Genomic DNA, 21,026 nt, shown 5'->3' with positions numbered 1-21,026 from the left:
GGCTCTACCTGTTACTTGTTCGCTACTGCCACAGGTGAATAAGATGCAAAAACATAATAAACATAAAAAACAATACGGTTCATTCGAAATAACACACCTTAGAATAACTACCATACAATTTCTTGTTATTTTTCTGTACCATGAATATAAGGGAAACTCGTTCTTTTCTCATGAATGAAAAAGCTTGGACGTTCAGATTAGAAAGATATAAAAAGACTATTTACTCCTTGTTTAAATATGTACAAATGAATTACTAACTAACTAACTCCCTAGCCTTCTTAAACCCGAAGGTTCATGGCTGCAGCAACACAGGCCTTCCATCTTTCCCTATCTTGAGCAAGTTCTATATACTCTTTTCCATCCCTACCGATTTCCCTTAGGTCCATCTCAACGTTGTCCCTCCATCTTCGTCTTGGCCTTCCTACAGGTCTCTTACCATCAGGTTTCCCAACAAGAATCCTGTAAACTCCTCTTTCCTCTCCCATTCGTGCCACATGGCCTGCCCACCTAAGTCTTCTTGATTTAATTATTCTAATAATATCTCGACATGAATACAAATTATGTAACCTTCTCCACTCACCTGTCTCCTCATCCCTTTTAGGTTCAAAGATTTTCCTAAGGATCTTATTTTCAAATACTCTCAATTTATGTTCCTCTTTCAATGTAAGGGACCAAGTTTCGCATCCATATAATACTACAGGCAAAATTACTGTTTTGTATATTTTAACTTTTAGTTTCTTAGATATTAAACGAGAAGACAAAAGTTTATGAAGAGAGAAGTAACATGCATTTCCTGAATTAAGCCTACTTTTTATTTCCTCTTTAATATAATTTTCATTTGTTAATATTACTCCTAAGTATTTGAATTTGGAAACTGGTTCAAACGAGTTGTTATCAATAATTAGATTTTGATTATTACCTAACACTTGGTTTCGGCCTGTAAGCATATATTTAGTTTTCTCTTTGTTAACTTCCAAACCTATCTCTTTAGCAGTTTTGAAAAATATTTTAGCATTATTCTTAATTGTATTCACATCATCCCCCAGTAAGTCGAAAAAATCTGCATATTTTCTAACAACTGAGTCACATCATTTAATTTTAGTCCTTCTTTAGTTTCTTCTACCCTTCTTACAGCATATTCTAAGGCAAAATTAAAGAGCAATGGAGATAATGCATCTCCTTGTTTTAACCCATCATGAATTGTAAATTTGTCAGACATATTAATACCCAAACGAATTTTACTTTCTGTTTCACTGGTGCATATTTTTATCATACTAACAAGCTTCTTAGGTATTCCAAACTCGACTAATATATTATATAATTTATCTCTTTTGACCGAATCATATGCTTTTTTGAAATCAATGAATAGCTGATGGACATTTTGATTATATTCCCACTTTTTTTCAAGTGTCCGTCTGATGTGAAAAATTTGATCTGTAGTTGATCTGTTACGTTTAAATCCACATTGATAATCACCTATAATTTCATTAGGATATGGGGTTAGTCTTGTTAAAAGAATGTTAGATAATATTTTATATGTTGTTGAGAGTAGAGAAATTCCACGGTAATTATTGCAGTTCATTTTATCACCTTTTTTAAACACAGGAACAATTATGGATTCTTTCCACTGTTGAGGGATTTCTTCTTTATTCCATATTAAACAAATTAATTTATGAATTTGACATATTAATGAATTTCCACCATATTTAATTAACTCAGCTGGTATTAAATCAATGCCAGGTGCTTTGTTATTCTTTAGCCTTTTAATAGCATCTTTAACTTCAGTCAAGTTAGGTTCTGGAACTAAAGGTTCTGCTGTGTGGACTTCATTTACTTCTGATTTATCTCCTACATGAACATTTAAAAGGTCATTAAAGTAGTTCTTCCATCTATTTAGAATATCGCTTTGGTCAGCTAGAAAATCACCGTCTTTATCTTTTATCAAGTTTACTTTAGGTTGCCACCCCTTTCTAAACTCATTTACACCTTTATATAAATCTCTGATATTTTTGTTTTTGCTGATTGTTTCAATTTCGTTAATTTTGCTTTTCAAGTAATCTGTTTTTTTACTTCTAAACGTGCAGTTAACTTCTCGCTTTATTCTATTATAATTGTTTAGTTTTGTATATTCAGAGTTATTTAACCACCTAAGTTTAGCCTGATTTCTTATTTCTATTAGATTATGACATTCATTATCAAACCATGGCTTACTTTTTCTCGGTTTATGGTATCCTATACTTTCTTTAGCTGCTGATTCTATTGCATTACGTATGTGCTCCCAATTCTTATTTACGTCTGTTTCATTTATATTTTCATCATCATTTAAATCCTGCAAAACATCAAATCTATTTGACAGTTTAATTTGGTAATCTTTCTTAATTCTTTCATCAGTAAACTTTCCTGTATCAAATTTTAGAACTTTTAGATTTTGTTGCTTATGATTTATCACTGAGAGTCTTTCTCTTAATTTAGCAATTACTAAATAATGGTCACTGGCACAGTCAGCACCTCTATGTGTACGAACGTCAATTATACTAGTATGCCTTCTCTTATCAATGAGAATATGATCTATCTGATTATGAGTTTTACCATCTGGAGAAGACCAGGTATATTTATGGATATCTTTATGTTTAAAAGTGGTACTTTTCACAATTAAATTCTTTGAGGTTGCAAAAGTAATCAATCTTATACCATTATCATTACTTAATTCATGAAGACTTTCTTTACCAATCGTGGGTTTAAATGTCTCTTCTTTGCCAATCTGTGCATTACAGTCACCTAACAGAATTTTCATATCATACTGAGAAAATTTATCAAAGACCTGTTCTAACTCTGTACACCTACCCTGTAAAACTGCATATGATATCCTATCATTAATAAATTCTACTGATTTAAGAGCCGAGATAATTCTATTATTTATGAAAAAGCCTGTTCCAAAATTATGATTTTCAGTACCACCATAGAAAAAAGTATAATTTTTAGTTTTACAATTCCCTTCTCCTGGCCACCTAACTTCCTGGCCAGCTACTACATCTAATTTATACTTAACTATTTCATTAACTGTACACTGAAATGCCCCAGGCCGGTAAAGGCTCAGAACATTCCAGGTGCCTAATTTAATATCATTATTCCTAACGTAGATCTTATCCTTATAGATCCACCAACCCATCTGAAACCCTGGCGTGGAAGCAGTGGCGCTAGTGTCGCTAGTTAAAGAAACGGGGAAGCCTGTAGTTCGCATATTTTCCGAGGTTTCAGAAAGCTTGGTGGATCTATAGTCCAGGGACCTCCCAAAGTAGTCCCCACCCGGAGATCCGAACGGGGGACTAATTTACCTCCGGAATATTTTACCTTGGGAACATCCATGGCCTTATATTGCTGTTTCTTGACACATTTTTTTACAGTGCAGAGTTGTCAGCTCTACGCATAACCCCCAATATGAATGGAGGAACTACTACACAAGACAAACACAAACACATTAGACAGCACAATTACTACACAAGACGAACACAAACACATTAGACAGCACAACTACTACAGAAGACACACACAAACACATCACAACTATAACACAATATAAACACAAACACACCACAATGGAAACATGTCTGGAGAGTATAAAATTCAGAAGAAACTAGAGTGGATAAAAACAAGGGAATTAAAGTATTTGACATAGAAAGGACTGAAGAAAAGGGAACGAGGAAGATATGTGAAGTGTAATTCCTAGTCACAACGGTTTTCTTCAGTTGATTACCTTTGAAGCCCATCATGATGAACTCGTCAGATTGACCGCTTGAGATCCGTCTTCACTGAACAAAAGCGAACAAATGAGGGATCTCCTGGCTCGGGGCCGGCTTTATAGTACGCAAGGATACATAGGCCACGCCTTCTGCGATGCATTCCGCACTACAAACATCCGCTGTAGGAAGAACAATGGATTGACTCTGAGCACAATGCAGTCAATCATTTTGTTTCCATTCCAATCCTCCGTTGCTGCTTCGTGGAATTGCAGCTTACAATGAGTGGAATGCGACGCCCGATAGTGACTACCTGAGTCCCAGGATATTATCTGATTGTCGCTTATCGCATTGACACCCATAAATTCAAGTTATGCGACTGTGCATATCGCAATGAATACTCTTTGTTATGAATTATATATATATATATATATATATATATATATATATATATATATACCAGGTGGTTATAATTAAAGTGACGGTGTTCAGAGTGGTACAGCACGGGCTGTAATGAGAGTAGCAGTCTGAAACTTCGTAGATATGCTAATGAAGCAATGCGCTCGCGAATTATGAAAAAAAAAAAAAAAATAGTTCCAATTCTCGCCACCAGGGTAAAAAATGGCGCTGTAAGCAGTCAAAACGTGGAATTTTCCGTAACTCTGACGTCAAAGTCGGTGACATTGCCTAACCATTGTGTGAGCTCCCTGGTTGTTGTTGGTGACGCTTGTTGATTTTTAATTTAGTAATGTTCATGTAATTCGAATAGTGAAATTGTAGCGATATTTTATTACAAAGAGCATTGTTTTCTGCGATTTATAGCGTTTTTCCTGTAACTATACCACGTTGTGACTGCTTACAGCGCCATTTTTTACCCTGGTGGCGAGAATTGGAACTATTTTTTTTTTTCATAATTCGCGAGCGCATTGCTTCATTAGCATATCTACGAAGTTTCAGACTGCTACTCTCATTACAGCCCGTGCTGTACCACTCTGAACGCCGTCACTTTAATTATAACCACCTTGTATATATATATATATATATATATATATATATATATATATATATGTAGAATAGAGGTTCGCTCGTTGACCTAGACCATCAGAACTATCTCTATTTAAATATGGTTACCCCGTGAGCGCTAGCCCTCTTAGACTAGCCACAGCCACTACTAGAAACGCCGTTTCTTTAATACAAAATTAAAACTTGGGTGCAAAGCGAGATTTGTACGTTGGCCTAGACCCTCAGTACTATCTCCATGAGAATGGTTGACTAGTGACCGCTAGCCATCTAAACTAGCCACAGCCACTACCAGCATCGAGAGAACTTCCAAGATCTCTCCTCTTGCCCAAGCAACTAAAAAATGCCAACCCACACTACTCAATAGAATCCCTTATATAGGCGATTCGAAAAAAGCCAGTAAACGACTTCTTCTTTCACCCTCCGGGTTTTGAAAGGACAAGTTTTTAAACTACCCGCTTTCTGAGCAACTGGCTTTCCCAGACACGTAGGCCAGCTCTGTAGCTGTTTCATTAGAAACTGAATAACAAATATTACCTTCACCAACCCATGAAAATAATATTAATGAACATATACCAACATTTAATAAAGAAAAGGATCATGTACTGGTTCTACCATTACATCATCATTCCCCCTACAAGTAAATAATAATAATAATAAAATCAATATACAGTAATGTCAGAAATTGATACATGGGCACCTGTACCAATCTAAAAAAGAAAATATACACTAATTAACAAACATTTATTTATGCTTCACCAGTCATTGAGGGTGTTTCTTGTGCTTGTGTGTTTACTATTTCAGTATTTCCTTCTTCAAACTGACAATGAATTAAGGAAAAGGCATGGCATATTATGAATGAATATGTGCGAGAATAGAGGAAGAAGTATGGGAATACTGCAGTCTTCATGCTCTTGAATGAGCCAGTCCATTGCAAAATAGGCTCCTTTGTTTCCCTTCGGAAATGTCAAAAATCGCTCGCCCAGATGAAAATTTTATCTTGGGCCTTCCTTTTTAATGTAAATATGTGTGAAGATATTAAACTCATATAAAGGATTGTAAGAATAAGTATTATAAACAGAATATGATAAGAAATTCTCAGTCAAAGGTTACATGTAAAGTATTATGTTGTATAATTACATAATCACAGTAGTGCAGTGAATTTTTTGTCCAGCTAATAAAGTTCGATGTACCCTGATATATATGTTTTGTTGTCAAATACAGTTATTGCAATTACTATTTTTCAAAGGTTAATTCAAGTGTATTAGGTTCCACCTTAACGAAAAAAATTGCCCTTCTTCCCGCAAACAGAAAGAAATCAGTATTTATGCTTTACTTAGCTTTACCCCCCCCCCCCAATCTCTTAACAAATCGGCGCCTATGCACATCACCCCCTTCCCATTTAAAAAGAAAATTGAGTTGAATTCAATATGGCGGCCACTAATATGGTGGACATCCGCTTGGAACACACCAACGTGGTTCCCCCTAAGCCTAACCTGTTTATATCAATTATACCCAGCCTAACTCCTTTACTTTCTATGGGGGTGTTAATGGACTATTGAATCACCCTGTAGGCCCTCGTATGTGAGTTTGTCAACATGAGATCAAGAATTACATACACATACATTATATATATATATATATATATATATATATATATATATATATATATATATATATATATATATATATAAAATGTAGGTGTGTGAAGGTAGGTAGAGGGGGCCTTTGGTAATATTTTGCGGGGGGTCCAAGATTTGTAGATCCGGCACTGGTTACAATTATTGATAAAGTATACTATCAACATTAATTTTGATTTTCGAAGTCACTTGTCCGTATATGGACATGTTTGTAGCATACAAAGACGTAGTGTCGAATCAGCTGTGCTGCTTGAAAATCCATGAATAGATTGTGTTAAACCTTTTATAATTGGGTGTATTTTGGTACAACCGTCATTTAAAAAGTAGTAATTGGACAGCTTGAGGCGGTGTAGCCTAATTTACCAGCAAATACATATTGTTAGTATTTGCATCTTTCTAGGTAAATCATTCAGCTGTTCATCCTGAGATAAGCAACAGTATTTTGTTTGAAGAAATATCAGAAGTCACTTAATGCTCATAAGCGACAGTCATGTAAAATTAACATACTAATAAATAAGTGCAATAGTTTATGAATTCTGTTTCACTCGGAATTTACATATGAGATTTATTCTGAACTCGGTGCATGAATCCATGTTCTACCTACCATATGTGTATTCTCTTTCAGCAGGGAGAAGTTTGGGTGTGCTATTGATGTATAATAGCACTTACTAAACAATCTCACCAAATGTTTGGGAATATACAATGAGGTATTACTGTTTTGTGTTCTTCCTTGACATATACCAGTATTAAGAATTTCGTTCTGTCGGGTTTAATAGAACATGCAAAATTATTTGTGTTTCTGGGAAATAAGTATACACGAGGGCGTGTTTGAATATTAAGGATTGGGTTCAAGTTTGTAATCTTGGAATTCAAATATCACTCCAGAGAGATATGGGAATGCAGCGTGGTATTACAGATAGTTGTTCTAAATATCCATAGGGTACTCCTAAGTTTGGTAAACAGAAATAAATTAATATTTTAGTTAATTGGCTATTTTCTGTTAGCACTTTGTTTCTATATATATATACAGTTGGGTTAAATAGCGTATTCTCTTTGTGGTTGGACTTTCCCTTGCAACAACACACTCCAGTCAGCGCTATCAGCATTTCGGGCGGGACACTCGAGAGTCATCTAGGAAAGATTCAAGGTTAATGTAGTGGTAGTTTGAGATATAGTAGATCTGTTGTTGGGGCTCTCGTGACGTGAGTGCGTGCAGTTAACCCTCACCTCTGACGTACCGTCTCATGCCCTGTGGTATGTTTTCACAGTTTAGGTTTTATTTTTATCGAGGAATGAAAATAAAGCTACAGTGAAAGACTAAATAGAACTGTCTCAATCCCTGCGAACAATCTATCTGACAGACGTAGCAAGTCATAGTATGGCGCCAAGGTTTTTGGAGCTTGTAAGCAAATAATTCCTTTTTGACCGAAATTCGACTGTGTTAGCGTCAGTTCGTTGGCTGCTTGCTCACGTGCATGTTCTTGCAGAAGGAAGTGCTTTAATTTTCTTAAACAGTGGCGGCGATAAGGGGATCGTGGGGGCGGTTGCCCCCCCCCCCACACTTCTTGTTTCTTTTGGCCCCGCACTATGCTAAACCTTATGTACCAAGGGAAAGCCAAAATCCAAAAGTTTTATAAATCTCCCCCTGTTTGTGACGCGCAGAATATGATGTCACGTACCAGTTCGGAAGACACAATGAGAAATGCAAGGAAGAAATGTTTCCCGAGAGCGACGATAGATGGCAGCACGCCATATAAAGAGGAGCAGAGCTCATTGTACAAACTAGGAGCGGAGAAGAGCGATTATATATATTATAGTAAATGAAAAATATATAAAGGAAGAGTATAAAAATTATAGAAGGAGTGAATAAAATGTTGTATATAGTAAATTAAAATAATTAAGAATATGCATATGAAACGTTTAGGAAAGTTATTAAGTAAGCGAACGAATTCAGAAATCTATTCTCTTTTGATTTCTCTGACGAGGAGAACATCGTCAGTGTTTTGGTTTTTTGTCTCCGGTGGCGCTGTGTCAAATTAGACGCCCCGAAGCACTTTTCGGTTCCGCTCTTTATTAGTCACACTGGGCCATTGGTAGCGCTTGCCATTAGCGATCCTGGTTATTCCCCATTGGTCGTTAAATATAAGGTGGCGCTATTGTCAATTTAGTCGACCCTACTCCTTTATATAAGTATAGCTTGGTTGCTGGATAATGCCAAAGAAGCGAGCAGGAAAGAGAGTAAAGGAATATGTATTAAAACGAAGAAGACAAGAGGGTGGGGAAACTATCCAACCTCCAGTTATAAGTAATGATCCATTGGGTTTACGATATGACATTTCAAAAGAAGAAAATAACTATCATCCAAAGGTCATAGACTTACCGCCATCTAGTAAATGTAATTATGAGAATTGCCAGGGAAGTAATGATAAAGACCCACGGGGAAAGGAAAGAAAACATATATAAGGCATAAAGAAAAGGAAGCTAGACGACGCAATTGGACTTCTTATATATAGAAGAAATAATAAAAGAAGAAGAAGCCTTTTCGATAATCAAGGAAGAAGAAGCCTTTTTTCCTATAGAAGAAATAGATACAAGAAAATAATACCTTTTCACTTATATATATATATATATATCTGTATTTTGTATTGTTATCAGAATATAGATCCGCATTTCACTATATCCTCTTAGCTATAAAACGCTTTCTTATTTGGAATTCTCGAATAAAGAACCTATCCCCTGAGATTAAGATATTTCTGTAGCCGTGGTAAATGACATTTAAGTACGTACCCCCAAAGGGTGTAGCAATGAAGGATTTAATACTGACAAACTGTCACAGTGTACAGTCAAGACGAAGAACTTTTCTTAATAACAGTTTGATCCTTGAGGTTTCATTTCGATGATCGATCATTTTGGTTAATTATTATATGCACATTAAGGTTTAGAATCAAAGTAACACTCACAAATGAGAAATCTTTCGTACTTTCTCTATTGACTTGTTTATATTTTGAAAGTACTGAGCTTTAATATCAACAATTAAAATGTACTTACCTTTTTCGCATTGCTTCCCAGTGAACCCTGGTTTACATGAGCACGTTTCCGGTTTCACACAGGAGCCTCCATTCTGGCAGGATTTCGTACACAGCGCTATAAAGAAGAAATAGACTTGTCAATTAACTTTCACTGGTTCCAATTGATCGCTAAATAAAATTAGTACCATCATCTTGTATGTACAGTGGGATTCACAAATATTACTCGGCTCGGCATAACATTTTCATTATTTTTTTCTTGCATCCAAAGTATTTTTTTTATATATGAGGACGTGCTTTTTACGTATGCTGGCACTGGCGTACGTAGGATTTTTTTCGGGAGGAGCTTGAATTGTATAATTGGATAGTATATAGCTGCTTTCAGTGGTGCCAACTTATTTGGGTCCGATGGTCCCGAGCACACCAAATAATTTGTGATATTATTGCTGTAGTATATTCACTTATTGAAATCAGCAAAAAAAAAAAAAAAAAAAAAACACTTTCAAATAGTAAAGATTGGATTATTGATGTGCATTAATATGATACATGGAAGGAAAGATAAATGAGATTTTTAAAGTTACAAGAACCCAATGTTTTTCAAAGGTTGGCGTGCCTGGCTGCTTTCTAGGGGCTGGCGTAGACAACATATTGCGTATATTTACAATTTTCCACTCTCAAAAATGGCCGGGAAAAGATTTTAAGGGGGTTTGCATTTACTATTTTGATTTTTCCCGAGTTTTTCAATTTCTTTTATTTGTAAAAGTTGATTTTCTCAAAATTTCGGAAGGGCTGTAGCCCCATCAGCCCCCTCTGCGTACACCAGTGTGTACTGGTGCAGGGGTTGTCAGCAGCTTGTTTGGCGTTTTGTATAAATTCTTGAAACTCTCATTAGGCTTCAGTGATGACGTAGTGGTAACGTCTTGGGTTCAATACCTGGGTCCTGTTTTCAATACCCGGTACAGACACACAGTGGTTCCTATGCCACTTTAACCTGTAGGTCCAGTCCCGGTTAGCCCATATGTTCATAAAGCGGAGTTAAAAACTTAAATTGAAACTCTCATAGCGTGAAAGTAAGAGAATAAACATTGTGATGGACAATTTGCTTAGTAGTACTCATGCATCCTACTCTACAGGTCCAAGTCACAGTTCTTTACCATTGTAGCAGGACTCGCTATTCGGATGGGTGTTTCATTGTGAGAGTCATCAGTTAATTTATACACTATTCATCCTTATCGTCGCGATTACCCAAAAGTGAGTGAAAATATGATAAATGCAAACCATACACATGGCTCTGTCTTATGATAATTGTGTTCGCTTCATTTACCTTTCAGGCATCCCAGAATATTGATTTACTATGTTTTCTCTGTTTGCGGAATCATTTGCAAACATATACATTGGCCATTTGCTTTTACATCCAGTTTCGCGTTGTATTAATCTACTTAGTTAACGTCATTAGCTTACGCAGGATTTGGGGGGGGGGGGGGTGGAATTGTAAAAGTTGATATTTCATAGCTGCTTGCTAAGTAGAGTCGGCATAAACAATACAATATTCTGCATTTACCGTTTTTATTCTAACTTACACTTTAAAAGTTGTTGAAATGCCAAAATTGTAATCAGAGGTCATTTTAATGGAATTTTAAAGGGAATTTGCATTTGACACTTTGTTCCCATGGTGAAATCCTTGTAATCAATGCATCCTGGGTTCGATATCTGGTGGAGGTTCTGACCTCACTTTAAACTGTAGGTCCAGTCCCAATTAGCCTATCTGTGCATAAAAGCAGGGTTGTTGAAGATTCAGGGATGGTAAATAAATTCATTTCTGATCCGGGAGACAAAATCAGAAAACATAAATGGGTTCTGGACTTTAAAGGACCTTTCTAACTTTAAATTATTTCAATTCGTTCCCGGAACCTTTTTTTCCGGATGAATTTAAATACGGCCAAGTTCGGTACTGAAATGAAACAATACGCAACTTGGACGATATTTAAATTGTACGAGAAAAAAGGTTCCGGTCCTGTTAGGGAACCCATTAGTATTTATGGCTTCCTGAACTTTTAACAACTCTGCATAAAAGTGGATTTAAAAAACTCATCCAAATCCCAATGCGAAACATAGTTGGCAACTCTGTTGCACCACAGACTATTCCTGCCACTTAAGAAGCGGTTTAGCAAACGAGAATTTAAGGGATTAGTTCTATTTTCCAGTGTCGCCACCTACAGCCGTGGCAGGTCCTTGTATCCACCAGGTGGAGTTCTTGACAAACAGGGGGCGTAGCGAGCAAGTACAATCTTGATTCATGGTTGCCAGACGGAAGGAGCAATAACTGAATCACTTCATTGAAGGCGGTCGTGGCAGCTTAGGTTATCAACGAAATATGGTTGACGGTGACAAATATAAGGATTTACGAGGACGTTTGCAGTGATAAAAAAAGGACGTGATGTCCCGGCATTGCAGATGCACTGAGTTCACACAAGGTCATTCAGATAAAAGACAAAGTAATGCATCTTGTACATAGTGGCGAGTGGGTTAGGCTCGGGAAAAGATTAATTCGACTTCAACCGCATGTGGTTTTATGATTGGTTTTAAAGACGTGATTCAGGCTGGACTGAATATAGATAGGATCGTAAAACTAGGTCTGAACGGATGGGAAGCTGGAGTATGAAGACATGAGATGAAGGCGCAGATATGGGTTGGGAGTGAGTTGCCTTTGACCAATGTGCCTGTAGATGTCAACCTTGGAAGCTTTATGGACGACAGTGTTGCTAACTATGAGTAAATTTTACCAGAATTATTTTATTTTAGTTGTTTTGCCAGACGAAGGATGAATTACCTCCTCTATCCAAAGCTTACGTCATGTTGTAGAGTGCGCTGTAGTGAAACGCCCCTACTTCTAACTACTTCATGGCAAGTTCGTAATCTTTGTAATCACAACTTTAGAAGCTCATATGAATAGAGGGGAAATCCATTTCTATTCTACCAACGCAGTACCAGAACAATCGCTCAAGGTATCTAACTATCATAAAACACACATTTCAGCTGAAAAAACTTTCATGCTACGGCATTTATCGTGGGTACAACATTGGAGACTTAGCCCTCCACCCACCCCTCCGAAACTATGCACCATATTTTAAAGCTATTATTGCCAAATTGTAATTCTCACGTCATACCTAAAACTCATGAGAGTTCAAAAGTGTATAATTGTTATGGCTTGCCTGCCACAGTTCTTATTAAAGTCAGCAATGACGACAACAATGGGATGTATATACCTTTGTTGCATCCGTGGGCAGCTTTGTTGCCCTGAGACCATCCTGGGCAGCAGGCGTATGTGGTTTCGCGTGCATTCCTCATTTGGAGCACAGTTCGATAGGCGATCTCGTACACTACCCTGAAAAAATGAAAGGCATATGAATATCGCAAACACACTGGAGAACAGTACTCAATTAGCATATTCTGTTGGTAGCTGTCGAATATTTAGGCTCCGGAGTTGATCGTTAAAATTTTATTCAATTGCAGAGTCATACACCAAAACTAGTATATGCGATAAACTTTATATAAGATCTAAATTTATGTGTTTTATAGAACTATACAACAAAGGAGAGTAGCATTAGTACAATGGGGATTTATTAATTATATTAATTCGATGTCACAAGTTTTGAAACGTAATCTTGTAATCTTGCTGACTCACACGTCCTTTGACTAATAATATCGTCTCCTGATTGATTGATTATTATTAGACCTTGGTTTTTTAGGTTATAACAAGTGTGCTTCTTAAAATAGGCTCTAAAAATCCTAAAATAGGTTCTAAAAATTCTGAAATAGGTTCTAAAAATATTAAATTAGGCTCGACAAAATCCTGAAGTAGGTTCCAAAAAACTTAAATGGTACAAAATTCCTGTAAATTACTGATTACATAGAATCGTTAAAAAAATCACAAGAACCTTAAGAAATTTTAGTAGGCATACATAACAACCAAATGTTAATTTTCTAACCAAATTTTCATTTGTATGCATCATTTTCAAAATTATCCACAAATTATTGTATTACTATACTTGTGCCGTTAGCAAAAGTTACTTGTTGGTATGAAAAATTAATTACGTATGTATAATATGCTGCACAATATCAGGGTAGATCATTTGGAATACCTTGAATTCTGGTCTGGGAATTATGCGTGAATTATTGGCTCTGGCAATTATGCGTGAATTTTGGTAAAACATGAAAAAAGGTACAAGCAGATGCTTTATTTTATCTTTTTCTTTATGTTTCAACTGAAACATAGTCAGTTCTGCAAATTTGAATGCCGAAACGTTATTTCACAAGGCGTGAATGCCACAAAAGAGCCGAACTGACGAGAAAGTGAGCAAGACCACACGGATCAGAAGTTTGCACTTTGGACTGTGCAGGCAGTAGACACGATTGGGTGCCAAAACTGGAAGGGAGGGGGGGGGCAAGGACAGTTTACTTTATCTTAGTAGACAAGGCTTAGCATTAAGGGTCCATGGTGCGGGGGCAAAAAGTAGGAGGGAACTGCCCCCTCTAACCGCCGCCACTGTGTGCAGGTAACAGTGACGTCAGACATTTTGTTTTGTTTATAGCTTTGAGAAACAAAATAAGTTGAAACACGCCAATCATTGAATTGTTTCGTTACCAAAGCAAGTAAATACCTCTGAGAAACATAAAAATCCTGTAAAATCTAAAGGAAATACAAAAACACCTAATAAAAGGTGTAATTTAAGCACATAAACATAAAATAGGTTATAAGAAGCAAAATAGGTTATTTTAGGCACTATAACATTTCGTCGGTTGTTGCGTTTTTTAATGAAACGCTGACATAACTTGTTATTTCTTGTTTACCTGCAAAGGAAAAATAGGTAAAAGACCTAAAATCCGAGGTCTAATTATTATACTACGGGGACATCAGCACATAGGCTATTTTTGCCCCGTAACTCAATACGGGAATAAGCCCGTTAACTAAAACAAAACTGGTGACATGCCTCTAACAAGAAAATATAATAGGCACATGTCTGCTAAAAACGCTCTTACTCAATTGTTAAAACTAATTCATTCATTACTTACTTGACAAGAACTAACATTATACTATCTCTGAAGACTAAAAATCTTCTTACCTAACTTGAAAGCTGATGCTGTAAAGAGGCACTCAGCACATAGGACAAACATAGGACAACAAAGGATTATCCTGGTCTCGTTGGACTACAAGGAGCAGTTACTGGCAGTGTTCGAATTGAAGAAAATGCAAAGGGACTTACGAGAACTACCGGTAGAGTCCAGCTGACTGCGCGAGTCTAGCCAGCGAGCCTACGAGCAGTGTACAGCGTGAGCAATGGAGTTAGCTATAGGCGCAGAGTAGAGATGACATCAGCGGTTCACCTCTTGATTGGAGGTGTCGGGAGTTATGACTCGCTCCCAAGGTGCAAGCGCAGAACGGCCAGAGATGTTACGGAAATAATCTCAGTTCTACGCTTGAGTTACCGTTTCGATAGAGGGCCGGGGTGGCAGTAGCCCTCCACTTTTTGATCCTTTAGAAAAAGTAAAATGCCCTTGCGCCCTCCTTGATTTTTGCTGTCTTGACCGGACATAAAATAAAATGCATCCATAAAAGATTTAAACGGCAATGACTAATATTTTCACAAGTTCGAATTTATTTGATTTGATTTGCTTTATTTTAATTCGCCTTTTTACCACTTTTGGCTAATTTCCGAAGATGGGGATGAGTGATATGATGAAATTGATGAATGGACACTCGCAAATAGCGATGCCCAGGCCAGGATTCGAACCCGGGAGCCCTGGTGTCGTAGCGCGATGTGCTAACCACTCTGCCACAGGGGCCGACAATTTCGAATTTATGATTCAAACAATGAATGACTGTCATGCCATCCCAAATAAAAATAGAACACATTCAGAAGGGGAATTTTCTTTCCCTGGTTGGGAATGAAAATATAAATGTAGAGCCGGGGATCAAAAAATTAGAAGGGGGGGAGGGAATTTCCTGGTTCCTTCTTCAATTCGAACACCGGTTACTGGGATGTACTACGTGGAAGTGAGGTCGACTCTTTTCGGTGCCTTATCAGAAAGTCGTCCCTTACACCTCATATATCGTCTCGTCAAAATACATGTTATACAAATGCATTGACCAACGAATGCAAATGCAAATTCCAATTACAGTAAAACCTCGTTAATCCGGACTAATGGGGGATAAGTTGACCGGTTTAACGAAAGTCCGGATTAACTGAAATAACCTAAAAGAACAGTAGAAAGTGAATTCATTAAAACTCCGTTTATAGCAACAAAACACGTTTACTATGGTGTATTTAAAGGGCATAGGCCTAAATACACTATACAGTACAAAGTCTGCGGGAAACAGAATTTCATCAGTGGTTGGCTGTCTTTTCTTTGGGAAGTTCTCTTGTTGACTTCTAGCCACATTTAAAACATTGCATTCTGCTTCTTTTTTTTTTATTAAGCGAAGTCCGGCTTTTCGGGGTCCGGATTAACGAGATTTTACTGTATATGAAAATATCGAACATTCTGTTTTGAAAGTCAAGAAGATCCAAATAAGAAAAACAAATTTTCTACTGCCTAGCCACTAAAAGTGGAAACCGTAGCCAAATTGTGATCCTGACGTACAGTCACGGACACTTCTGGGTTGTAACAATGGAATCGTTACAGCCCAGAAGTGTCCAGGACTGTACACATACCGTATCGTATCGTAGAATATGTTCTGTCTAAGTGTGAACGAAATTAAGAAACTACGTAGTTATTAACGGAAACCCTTGTTGCCGCTTGGACAAACCTTTGAATATGCCGTCACACTAAATTGAGATGCCACCTACCTGGCTGCCTTGCACAGCCGATTCCTCTCGCATATCTGAGTGTACGTCTTGTAGACAGGCTTGCAGAAGGTCTCCACTTTCTTTGCTGGGCGGCTGACCAGCTTCACTTGAGTACACACGTGTCGCCTGGAAGAAAAGTCCTACTGTATAAGTTTATAATGCAAGGGTAGTCATCTAGCTTCAACAATGTTGGCATGCATGATAAAGCTCTCTTCCAAGTGATTACATCATAGCATTGTTGTTTGTTCTTATAGGGCTAGCATTGTTGTTAGTTTATAGGAAACAAGACTTTTATTGTACATTGTTATAAAGGATGAATCGTTTCTTCGATTTGTATCCACGATACAGTGTATAAAAGAAGCATTCGGAGATCTTTCCATAACATTTCACGGAGTAATTTATATGAGCGATCTGTATATCAATACTACGTTGTTTTTCCCCCCATCAAATGCGCAAATTCGTTCTCACAACTTTGTACAAGTGAAATTTAGTTCAGAGTATCCTTGCCCGATGCTGGTAACAATGGGATACAGTTACAGTATTGACCGGCAACTTGTCCATCATATACCTGCCGCAAAATTAGTTTGGTATTGAGAGCTGAAGGAACACGCGACACGGTATTGCCATATCGTGCGGTACGGTACGCAGTGCAGCCGTCTGGCGCTGTGTCGAGGAAAACGTGTTATGAAAAGGAACAACAATGATGAAATGAGTTATTGTTATTGTTATTGTCATTGTTTTTCGAGGAAACCGGGATTCATTTACGTGTTATGAAAAGGAACAACAATGATGAAATGTGTTATTGTTTTCTCTCTTCATTTCCATATCCCTTACAACATGAACGAATTAACGAAACGAGCATTTTTTACAGGTTATCTTTTAAATCCGTTCTGAAAATATTGAATATATACACATGCAATAACCATTTCTTTCCGAAGTCGCCATTCAAGTCTGCCCATCTTTCAATTATACCGCAACTGAAGTGCACAAAGGTCCAGCTGTTGGGGCGTGTGACTTTCATGGGGGAGACCTGTGGTACTTTGTGGAACTTTTTCAAATATCCTGAGCGACTACGGGGTCGACTCAGCCCAAGTGATTACCTGGGGCAAACCTGGGGTAAAGGCGGTCGGTGAACCACATCACCACATTCACATCACCTCCACAATATGGCCTAGGTCGAGGTCGAGAATGTGTGGAGCCCTAATTCTACATCCCCATATGCCTAAATACTTTATATGCATTTGTTTAAAATATGGAAAGAAAAGATAAGTCAGTTACATCAAATATATAACATAAGATTATCAAAGTAAATGAATAATAAATAATTTAAAAACCACTGTACCTTGAAGATTATTCCAGAGGTAAAACACCACTCATCTCTAAATCACTAATGTTATCGCTATTCGTGCTGGAGCTGTCGTCATCTTCATCTGAGGAATCACTGGAACTAGCGATATTTATGATGAGTTCTTCTACACTTTCCTCCAAAATACCCTCATATTCCCATGCATCTTCAATAACTTTTTTGGTGTGGCGCACAACATTTCTCCAATTCTCGGGTGTTACCGAGGCTATAGCTTCTTCAGTCAGTTTCACTACAGATGACATGGTGAATTCTTTGTTGTTGCGACCAACATATCCTTTGATCTGCGCCCATATCATTTCAATGGCATTAAAATGGCAATGGTAAGGAGGGAGTCTAACTACTTTGTGCCCATGTTCTGCAGCAATGCTATCAATGACGTACGTAGGAAACTGCGGCTTGTAACGGTTAACGAGTTCCATTAATTCCACCTTCTTCAGGTCTTTATTTACTGGTACATTTTTGCGTGTAAGCCACTGAACAATATCACTTTTTTTAATCGCCATAGTTGGAGCTTTGTCCAAAAGCACGGAGTGATAACTTGCATTGTCACATATGATAGTGGACGGTGTGTGTAGATTGTCAAGAAGCGAGTCCTGAAACCATTTTAAAAATGTGGCATGGTTCATTTCTTCATGATAGTCCCCCGTTTTCTTAGAAGTAAAAAGCAGACAACAGTTTGGAATGAACCCTGAGGATGTACCGGCATGAAGTAATATTATCCTGCCCCCCTTACCTAAAGGCAATCCCATCGTACCCTCAGGTGTGTCATCAGTCCATCCTTTATTCACACTGTGATTGGCGTTTACCCAGGTTTCGTCAAGCCAAACAATTTCGTCAAAATTGTGCTTCGTAATTTCCCTGAGGAATCTACATCGCCATGCGGAAATGTAAGGTTTTTCCATCAGTATTTTGCGTCCATTAATTTTCTTGTATGAGAATCCCAGAGATTTTATGACTGTTCTTAAAGATGTTTCCCCACCTTGAAAAAGTCCCGAATCTTTCAACGAAATGTGCAGTTTCCCAACAGTGGGATGATCTTTCCTCCTATAATACGAGTAAATATGGCGACGAATAGCGTCTTGCTGAAAGGTATCTAAATTTGTCACACATTTACTGATATTCTTCTTCTTTCCTGGGGTTTCCAATTTTGAAGCCTCGCATTGATTTATTTCCACCACATTATATTTTTCTTTCCCTATGGTAACAATGGTGTTCTTAGACACGCCGACAGCAGCAGCAGTCCTGTCCACAACTTTATTTACAGATATGATTGGACCCCCATTGTTTTTCTCTTGCTCAAAATATTTGCGCACAGAACAAACCATCTCCCGCGTTTGGCCTTTGAGAGGAATTCCTTTACCGAAGGCTTTATTTCTTTTAGTGCATGGCCTCTTTGGTACATTGTCATCTCGATTATTGTCTCCTGTGTTTGACATTCTTCACACAACACACACACAAGCAGAACACAGAAAATTATGTACAAAAAATAACACACTAAAACAACACGCTATATACAACAAAGAATACTCTAAATTCAGTAAACACTAAACAAACGGACCGGTTAAAATATCACAGCAACGCAACGCAACAAACAAACAACACGTCTTCTCCCAACAACATGAATCTGATCGCAAGAACAATCGCCCGATAAGCGGCAACACCGTGATAAACGTTTTCTGTTGCTAGGTAACCAGGGCTTTGGTGAAGCATTGGGAAGATTTTGATTGGCTCGCATGACAATAACCCACCCTCCCGCAGTGAAGGAGACCCCTTTCCTCCACGTGCTTCTCAAACGTCAATACCAAACTAATTTTGCTGCAGGTATAATTTTTCTCTTGCAGATTACGTCTTTTAATGAATGGATTTTTATGCATGGTGCTGCGGATGTTGTCAGCAGTTGTTTGGTGTTCTGTTTCAATTCTTGAAACTCTTATTGCTTAAAACAAAGAAAATGAACATGGTGATGGCAATTTACTTGGTACTCTTGTAATACTGTACTTAAGAACTTAAGAGGTCGGTATTGCTGCTACAATCATTTTCGTCTTCTTCTTCTTCTTAAAGAACCAAACCCAACTACTATCCGTGACAAAAATATTGAGCCCTCTGTTTACGTGCTTCTAAAATTGTACTCCGTGGGAGGAATAAAGTCAAATATACCTCATTGGAAAGCTACAAGTGTATGCTTTTAGACAAAACCAAGACAAAGTGATTTTAGCTTTGTCTGTTCTCTATTCAAACAAAAATGTTCGTAAAAGTGTAATTTTTTCGTGTGTGTTTTATTTAAGTCGAATTCAATCGTGTGTAGCTTCTTGAAAAACAGTCCTAAAAATATGAAATTTCTTGTGATTGAAGCTTGTTTATGTGTAAATATCTCGGTCATATATAATGTTGCTATCATTTGTGGAACAACCAATATTAATGTTTAATAACAGTGTTGCAATCTCGGTAATGGTCAGCCCAATGGCGATGCAAAGCATATCTAAATAATGAGCATGGAATAAAAATCAAATTTTTATGGCTTATCTTTTCATATTCTGCGAATTGAAAACGACAGACAGAATTGTTTCTCTTGGCAACGGCTCGCGCGTTTTTCGCCTCGTTGCTACGACGAAGTGCGCTTTGTTGCCACACGCCGCCGGCAAACCTTTAAACTTTGCCAGCAGCTTTGACACGGAAAGTATGCCGAAAGTTTTCGTTACAAAGCGAATTGTTGTGCATTGTTCAGATGCAGTAATTGACGAATGCAGATTTTATTTTATCACTCTTGTGTTCCTACCATATAGCCTGAACTCGCACACATACATAAGATCGCTTACATGCTACTTTCTTGCTGTTTTCCTTTGTTATGAAGTTGCTGTTGCTGTACATCGCAAGCATGTTATTTTTATATACAGAGGAGACTGCGAAGCCAGCAGTCACGGGTTCGAATATTTGTTAAGATATTTCATTGCCTTCATCAAATCAAGCTCATCGTTGCACTTACTCTTGTTAAATGAGCGACATAAAATTATACGTAGAAAATGACGTTCGTATAAAGATTGGATAAAAGCTAGAAAATATAACAATAACTAAAGTATACAAAGAAAATGTATTTCATTCATAATATGACAAATTGTTTATTCATTATTTTACACTGCCACAATGTTTTGGATCAGACCAACGGAACGCACTTCCACTATTCTCGCAGCGTAGACAGTGTAGCTGCAGCGAAGCGGCAACACTGTGCAAGTCACCTGCAGCCCGCGGAGTCTGAGATTGGCCGCATCTCGCCATACGTCATCCGCGCGTTTACCATATTAGGAGTGGTCAATAATAATTTATATCTGTGGTCATACTTAAGATACACATGTTAAACTTCTGGATTTGGATCAAATGTGTCATATAAACGG

General features: G+C 37.6%; 1 protein-coding gene across 1 annotated transcript in view; it reads right to left on the bottom strand.

Annotated features, from left to right (window-relative positions):
- LOC146005390 (epidermal growth factor-like protein 7) overlaps positions 1 to 21,026 on the bottom strand; it is a 92,095-nt gene that overhangs the window by 29,333 nt on the left and 41,736 nt on the right. The window contains exons 2-4 of the mRNA XM_083144621.1: positions 16,272 to 16,397; positions 12,690 to 12,808; positions 9,446 to 9,541 (exon numbers count right to left, since the gene is read on the bottom strand). Of these exons, the coding sequence (XP_083000747.1) occupies positions 9,446 to 9,541; positions 12,690 to 12,808; positions 16,272 to 16,397 (341 nt within the window). The remainder of the gene's footprint in view (positions 1 to 9,445; positions 9,542 to 12,689; positions 12,809 to 16,271; positions 16,398 to 21,026) is intronic.

Source organism: Lepisma saccharinum, chromosome 23 (genome assembly GCF_977018435.1).
Source record: "Lepisma saccharinum chromosome 23, izLepSacc3.1, whole genome shotgun sequence".
Lineage (NCBI taxonomy): Eukaryota > Metazoa > Arthropoda > Insecta > Zygentoma > Lepismatidae > Lepisma > Lepisma saccharinum.
The sequence above is the reverse complement of the archived record's forward strand: the minus strand, read 5'-3'. Positions and strand labels throughout refer to the sequence as shown.